The sequence below is a fragment of the Thalassophryne amazonica genome, chromosome 5 (assembly GCF_902500255.1).
Source record: "Thalassophryne amazonica chromosome 5, fThaAma1.1, whole genome shotgun sequence".
NCBI lineage: Eukaryota > Metazoa > Chordata > Actinopteri > Batrachoidiformes > Batrachoididae > Thalassophryne > Thalassophryne amazonica.
In genome coordinates, this window is record NC_047107.1 from 102,496,878 (window position 1) to 102,505,447 (window position 8,570).

Consider the following 8,570-nt stretch of genomic DNA (forward strand, 5'->3'; position numbering starts at 1 on the left):
AATGCTCGTAGCACAGGCCGTGGCGGAGGATTAGCAGCAATCTTCCATTCCAGCTTATTAATTAATCAAAAACCTAGACAGAGCTTTAATTCATTTGAAAGCTTGTCTCTTAGTCTTGTCCATCCAAATTGGAAGTCCCAAAAACCAGTTTTGTTTGTTATTATCTATCGTCCACCTGGTCGTTACTGTGAGTTTCTCTGTGAATTTTCAGACCTTTTGTCTGACTTAGTGCTTAGCTCAGATAAGATAATTATAGTGGGAGATTTTAATATCCACACAGATGCTGAGAATGACAGCCTCAACACTGCATTTAATCTATTATTAGACTCTATCGGCTTTGCTCAAAAAGTAAATGAGTCCACCCACCACTTTAATCATATCTTAGATCTTGTTCTGACTTATGGTATGGAAATAGAAGATTTAACAGTATTCCCTGAAAACTCCCTTCTGTCTGATCATTTTTTAATAACATTTACATTTACCCTGATGGACTACCCAGCAGTGGGGAATAAGTTTCATTACACTAGAAGTCTTTCAGAAAGCGCTGTAACTAGGTTTAAGGATATGATTCCTTCGTTATGTTCTCTAATGTCATATACCAACACAGAGCAGAGTAGCTACCTAAACTCTGTAAGGGAGTTAGAGTATCTCGTCAATAGTTTTACATCCTCTTTGAAGACAACTTTGGATGCTGTAGCTCCTCTGAAAAAGAGAGCTTTAAATCAGAAGTGTCTGACTCCGTGGTATAACTCACAAACTCGTAGCTTAAAGCAGATAACCCGTAAGTTGGAGAGGAAATGGCGTCTCACTAACTTAGAAGATCTTCACTTAGCCTGGAAAAAGAGTTTGTTGCTCTATAAAAAGCCCTCCGTAAAGCTAGGACATCTTTCTACTCATCACTAATTGAAGAAAATAAGAATAACCTCAGGTTTCTTTTCAGCACTGTAGCTAGGCTGACAAAGAGTCAGAGCTCTATTGAGCTGAGTATTCCATTAACTTTAACTAGTAATGACTTCATGACTTTCTTTGCTAACAAAATTTTGACTATTAGAGAAAAAATTACTCATAACCATCCCAAAGATGTATCGTTATCTTTGGCTGCTTTCAGTGATGCCGGTATTTGGTTAGACTCTTTCTCTCCGGTTGTTCTGTCTGAGTTATTTTCATTGGTTGCTTCGTCCAAACCATCGGCATGTTTATTGGACCCCATTCCTGCCAGGCTGCTCAAGGAAGTCCTACCATTATTTAATGCTTCAATCTTAAATATGATCAATCTATCTTTGTTAGTTGGTTATGTACCACAGGCCTTTAAGGTGGCAGTAATTAAACCATTACTTAAAAAGCCATCACTTGACCCAGCTATCTTAGCTAATTATAGGCCAATTTCCAACCTTCCTCTTCTCTCAAAGATTCTTGAGAGGGTAGTTGTAAAACAGTTAACTGATCACCTGCAGAGGAATGGTCTATTTGAAGAGTTTCAGTCAGGTTTTAGAATTCATCATAGTACAGAAACAGCATTAGTGAAGGTTACAAATTATCTTCTTATGGCTTCGGACAGTGTACTTATCTCTGTGCTTGTTCTGTTGGACCTCAGTGCTGCTTTTGATACTGTTGACCATAAAATTTTATTACAGAGATTAGAGCATGTCATAGGTATTAAAGGCACTGCGCTGCGGTGGTTTGAATCATATTTGTCTAATAGATTACAGTTTGTTCATGTAAATGGGGAATCTTCTTCACAGACTAAAGTTAATTATGGAGTTCCACAAGGTTCTGTGCTAGGACCAATTTTATTCACTTTATACATGCTTCCCTTAGGCAGTATTATTAGACGGTATTGCTTAAATTTTCATTGTTACGCAGATGATACCCAGCTTTATCTATCCATGAAGCCAGAGGACACACACCAATTAGTTAAACTGCAGGATTGTCTTACAGACATAAAGACATGGATGACCTCTAATTTCCTGCTTTTAAACTCAGATAAAACTGAAGTTATTGTACTTGGCCCCACAAATCTTAGAAACATGGTGTCTAACCAGATCCTTACTCTGGATGGCATTACCCTGACCTCTAGTAATACTGTGAGAAATCTTGGAGTCATTTTTGATCAGGATATGTCATTCAAAGCGCATATTAAACAAATATGTAGGACTGCTTTTTTGCATTTACGCAATATCTCTAAAATCAAAAAGGTCTTGTCTCAGAGTGATGCTGAAAAACTAATTCATGCATTTATTTCCTCTAGGCTGGACTATTGTAATTCATTATTATCAGGTTGTCCTAAAAGTTCCCTAAAAAGCCTTCAGTTAATTCAAAATGCTGCAGCTAGAGTACTGACGGGGACTAGAAGGAGAGAGCATATCTCACCCATATTGGCCTCTCTTCATTGGCTTCCTGTTAATTCTAGAATAGAATTTAAAATTCTTCTTCTTACTTATAAGGTTTTGAATAATCAGGTCCCATCTTATCTTAGGGACCTCGTAGTACCATATCACCCCAATAGAGCGCTTCGCTCTCAGACTGCAGGCTTACTTGTAGTTCCTAGGGTTTGTAAGAGTAGAATGGGAGGCAGAGCCTTCAGCTTTCAGGCTCCTCTCCTGTGGAACCAGCTCCCAATTCAGATCAGGGAGACAGACACCCTCTCTACTTTTAAGATTAGGCTTAAAACTTTCCTTTTTGCTAAAGCTTATAGTTAGGGCTGGATCAGGTGACCCTGAACCATCCCTTAGTTATGCTGCTATAGACGTAGACTGCTGGGGGGTTCCCATGATGCACTGTTTCTTTCTCTTTTTGCTCTGTATGCACCACTCTGCATTTAATCATTAGTGATCGATCTCTGCTCCCCTCCACAGCATGTCTTTTTCCTGGTTCTCTCCCTCAGCCCCAACCAGTCCCAGCAGAAGACTGCCCCTCCCTGAGCCTGGTTCTGCTGGAGGTTTCTTCCTGTTAAAAGGGAGTTTTTCCTTCCCACTGTAGCCAAGTGCGTGCTCACAGGGGGTCGTTTTGACCGTTGGGGTTTTACATAATTATTGTATGGCCTTGCCTTACAATATAAAGCGCCTTGGGGCAACTGTTTGTTGTGATTTGGCGCTATATAAAAAAAATTGATTGATTGATAATGTTATTGTGGCAACTCATAATATGTGGACAAAAACCCAGTTATTTGAAACCGCTATGCGGTTGTGTGTACTGTAATAAAACTGATTTTGGTGCGATTTGGAGGTTATAAGGATTGTGTTGATTTTATGGATTTTCTCACTTGGTTATACAGGTGGACCCTCAAAGGGGTTGACATGTATGTGCGACTTTATTTCAACAAATACATTGACAGTAAACAAAGGACAAGGCCACAATAACATTCACAGTATTAACAAAAGTAAAGTGACTCTTTAACATTAAGTCTCTTGAAAAAATTCCTTTAAAGGGCATGACAGTTTTTTTGACATTTGGGAGAGTCTATAAGCTTAATACTGCTTATATATTGTTCAGATTCAGCCAGAAGTCTGTGTAAATTCCTTTTCAATATGCTACATTTATGAATATGGAATTTACCAAACAATATTAAAAGGTTGATAATGTGTTAAATGGTCTCTCCCACAATGTTTTTTTACAGTATCTGTTATGGCATCATACTTTGCAAATAATATGCAAATTAGATGATGATGTTATTTAGCAAATTTTAGGACCGTCAGTAGCTACTTTTGTTACTGAGTAGTTGGCAACACTGCACACTCGCATGTGCATGTGCCCGCTGTCATCACGCAAAAATAAAAGAATATCTCAGAAACTATAGCAGCACAAATGAAAATTTTAACAGCACAAAACAGCACAAACAAAGCACTAAAAAAGTAGACTAGTCTGGGTCATTTTGGAGCAATATAGGGGGATGATGACCTCTGAATGACCTAAAAAATAAACTTTAATATCTCGGAAACTATAGCAGCCCAAACGAAAATTTTAACAGCACAAATGAAGCACTAACCACTCAGTGTGTTTGCTTGGATTTTTTATGTGGGTGGGGGATCACCTTCACTGAGCTTTAGCATGAGTGGCGATGACGGGGTTTGAGCACGGACAGAAGCAACGTCGATATAAATATGCAAGGTCGAGCTTCTCTTGGAACAGAGTGAACAGAGTGACGATGACTCACAAAGCTTCCCCGGTGGTGATGCTTCATGTGGTAAATGTGTGGAAACAGTAGTTTCATACCTCGACCCTTACTGTAACATGAACATTCCCAAGTAGGAAACTCTTATCATATATGGTCTAATGGACGTTGTGGGGTGGTTTTGTCAAAGGTGCAACAGAAATGTCATGAAACCCCCTAAAAACAGAAAATGGACTGCATTTATATAGCACTTTCCATCTGCATAAGAAGCTCAAAGTGCTTTCCAATTACGCCTCACCTATTCACACCCACACTCTGATGTAAGGGTGCTGCCATGCAAGGTATTCACTACACACCAGGAGCAACTGGGGATTAAGGAACTTGCCCTAGGGCCCTTAGTGATTTTCCGGTCTGGCTGGGGTTTGAACCGAGGATCCTCTAGTCTAAAGCCCAATGCTTAACCACGAGACCATCACCTCCCCAACAGTGAGATGGTTGACGTTAGACAACGTTTGGCAGTACTGGAAGATGCCAGAAATATAGAGAAGCTGATAGAGCATCAAGTTATGAAGTACACGGAAGAAAAGACTGAGTAGGATAAACACAATCTCAATATTGTTGTCCACCAAGATGTGGAAGTAGAGGATTGTGAGATGAGAGATACAACCCCAGTGGAATGAAAAGAACATGACCTAAAGAAGTTGTCGGAGCTGAAACAGGCAAGCAAAGATCTTGAAATCAAAGAAGCAGACTTTTAAAGCACCTTTCAAATAGGTGCTAAGAGAGATGATGCAAAGCCTCCTATGCTGTGTATCAAACTATGCCGCTCTGATGTGAGAAAGAGGCTGCTTGATAATGCCAGTAGCCTTCGAAAGTGGCCCCCTGGATGGAAGAAAAACTACATCAACCCTAACTTGACAAGGGCACAGCGTGAATGCAATCAAGCAGCTAGGAACGAATTGAAATGAAGAAGAGAAAATGGCGAAAACAACCTAATAATTCGCAACTTTGAGGTCGCCACATGCCAGACATGGCAACGAGAGACTATGTAGGACATGGGCACATATCAAAAGGCAGTAGCCATTTATGAGCCAGTCCAAGGACTCTCGCAAAATGGTTACATCAACAAAAGCACTTTAAAATGTATTGCTACAAATTTTGAGAGCATTTTAATAAGGTGGATGAATTCAAAGCTAAAGTAAATGAAGTAAGACTGGATGTAATTTTCGGTACTGAAATGTGGTTGAAACCAGAAACTGATGATGGTTTAATTAATCTACCTGTTTTTAATATTTTTAGGAAGGATACTAATGAAGTTTGGGGAGGGGTGATGTTTTATGTTAAGGACCATTTTTATGCTGAATTATGTGAAAAGATATTTTATGGTTAAAACGTGACAAATTTCCTGATAATTTACTTGGATATTGAAAAGGTGACAGTGAGGAAACACTGAAGGAACGACTGATCGAGCAATTAGAACCAGCTGCAAAATTGAGTAATGGTAGAGTTTTGATTAATGGTGATTTTAATTTACATAATATCAACTGAAAAGATAATTATGTGAATGACTGTAGTATGTCTTTCTCTCAGGTATTTTTTGACAAGATATGTAAATGTCCTATTTTTAGTCAGCACATAATTGAACCAACAAGACAAAGAGGGAGTGATACTCTTAACTGTCTTAGTTATGTCATCTAGTGAGACAAATGTGTTGAATATTGTAATATAAACAGTAATAATACATTAATAATAAAACGGTGTGTTAACATAAATGGGAACAAATCAGCATCACTGAGGGTAACAAGTGGGGTCCCTCAGGGATGTGGTTACACATCACACAGCTGCTGTGAAAATAAAAAAAATAAAAATTACATGCCACCTATGGGAATCGAACCCATGCCAAAAGCTCTGATTACCAATCAGAAACATTATCACTGAGCTACAATCACTGTCCTGTGAAAGCTGCTGGAAACTGCCTCATATCTGGAAGGACATGGACGTATTAAAAAAAATGCACACCATATAAAAACACAGCATTTATCAAGTGGGCAATACATATATACAAATATGATCCATCTGTTATGACCCATGTAGATGACCCATGGTCATGAAATTACATGAATGATGAAGCAGTTCACTCATCTCATGTCCACATCTACTGGTCCAGTGCATCCAGCCGGCTGCGCGCGCGTTCTGCCCGACACTCATGTGTTGTGGACGCCGCGCCGCAGGACTGACACCACGTCATGTGGAACAGAGCTCACGTGGGTGGTGTGACACTCCAATCGCCCGCTGCGTGTTCTGATCTGATGGTCTGTTTCAACCTGGGAGCAGCCTGTCAGTGTCCACGCTGTGCACACGCTCGCTCGCTGCAGCCCATCGCCACAGCGATATATGTTTTTATTTATGTCCACGTAAGAACAGCAAGCAGACACACACACATCACAGTGGGCAGTTGTTAGTTCATGTCTGTCAAAACACGGTACGTGTTGTCCAGCTGGGACATCCAGATCCACAGATCTCCACAGCCGCTTCTGTTGGCGGCCACGCCTCCTGTCAGTTCAGCACACACACCGACATGTCAGTGTGTGCTTGCAAAGCCACACTTGTGGGGCATTTAGACAAATTTCACATCCAGCTCGACAGTGATTGTCTGCAGACTGTAGTCGGGTTAATAATTCTAAGTGCCATGCGAGCGGTGTTATATGTTCATGCGTGTCACCTGGAATTTGGCCGACACCTGCCACAAGAGGGTTTGATGGGTTTGCACAGCACACACTTTGTCTTTCAGTCGCTGGTCTTCACAAATAGTTGTAGCAACAGGTGTACGAGGCAGCTATGATTTTACACTTTTGCACAGGATTTCTGCTTCATGCACACTTTATGTGCAAATTGACCAAATTCCTAAGACACATTCCCCTTCTCTCCAGAGCATACCTTCACCTCTCCAATCTCATCTCAGCCTCTTCCCTACTTCCACTATAGATAACAATATCATATGCAACATCATAGTCCATGGAGACTCCTTTCTGTTTAGCTTGACAGCAAACACCATATCTAACATACAGCAGTATGTTCCTTATACTCTTCTATCTGCTGCATCCCTGTGGTAATCAGCTCTGTGTGTTCTGCCTGTAGTTGGATGCAGAGTCACGTTGTAAGCTCGTCAGCTGGCTCATCCCAGTGCACAAACATTTGCACTTGTCCTTTGAATGCTGCTGCCTTTCCATCAACATCATGGACCGATTTCTGGCATCCACACCTCTGGCTGCTGACTGCTTCCAACTACTGGGTGTCACCACGCTTCTCCTTGCTAGTAAACAGGTACACTGAAGTGCAGTTTTGCTTGAATTACAGACCGCATGTGTCTGTTGTGTTGTAACAACTCTTCCTGTTTGTCTATCTCACCCAGGTGGAGGTTTGCTCCCCGTCGATCAGCCATCTCTTGTCACTGTGCTGCGATGCTTTCACCAAGGAGCAGCTCTGCAACCTGGAGTGTTTCATCCTCATCCGTCTTAACTTCTGCCTTGCGGCCCCCACGCTGGCCTTTTTTCTGGACTACTACACAAACTGCATGGAGGCTGCTCAGCTTGAGAGTGCAAATACAGGTGGACAAGAGTCCACACTGAAGAGTTCAAACACCCAGATTTCCAGGCAGTGCAGCAGACTTGCCAAAAGGGTGTGCGAGTTGAGTTTAGCAGACTATGCTTTTAATAAGTACCTTCCATCTCTGACTGCCAGCTGTGCCCTGATGCTGGCCATTGAGTTAGTGAAAACCCAACAAGGGCTTGACAAACCGAAAAGGCCTGTGCCTGAGCTGATCCAGGCAAAGGACGACCAGTGGGACAGTTTTGTGGAACTAAGCATAAGTAAGGATTCACTGGGAGGCAGTAATCAACCAGCCGAAACCCTACAGAGACCTGAACTCGGCTCACTGGAAGAGAACTGCCATTTTCTGTCTGTGGATCAAGAGGGTTATGACCATAATCTGACTGAGGAATGCAGAGAGAACCTGAAACTGTTGGTGACACTAAACCAGGACATTTTGGAAGTGGTGATGTGATGATACGAGATGTGCCACTGCACTCAGCAAAAATAATGCTTGACCTGAATTAGACCTGTTTGTTCTTATGTGTGTGCTTATGCTGTATCCCAGGAACCTATGAACCCACAATCTTAATTTTAGTGTCAAATTATATGAAAGATGCAAGTGTCAATTAGAAACATTTATAGAAACATTTATACGATAATGACAAAAAACAAAATGAAAGACATCAGAGGGCTGATGCATACCCTGCACACTCTACACACCATGATATAAATGTACAAGTAAATATACATATGTCTGTAATGGAGCTTTTGATTATGTACACTGTTAAACTGAACACTCTAATACAATAATTAAGTTAATGTAACTCAAACTTTGAAAAACGTTATAGTCACTTATTTCCATGAATTA

General features: G+C 40.9%; 1 protein-coding gene across 1 annotated transcript in view; it reads left to right on the forward strand.

Moving 5' to 3' along the window:
* Positions 1-8,174, forward strand: part of LOC117509990 (cyclin-O) — a 29,955-nt gene extending 21,781 nt beyond the window's left edge. The window contains exons 3-4 of the mRNA XM_034169599.1: positions 7,250-7,435; positions 7,524-8,174. Of these exons, the coding sequence (XP_034025490.1) occupies positions 7,250-7,435; positions 7,524-8,174 (837 nt within the window). The remainder of the gene's footprint in view (positions 1-7,249; positions 7,436-7,523) is intronic.
* The last annotated feature ends 396 nt before the right edge of the window (positions 8,175-8,570 follow it).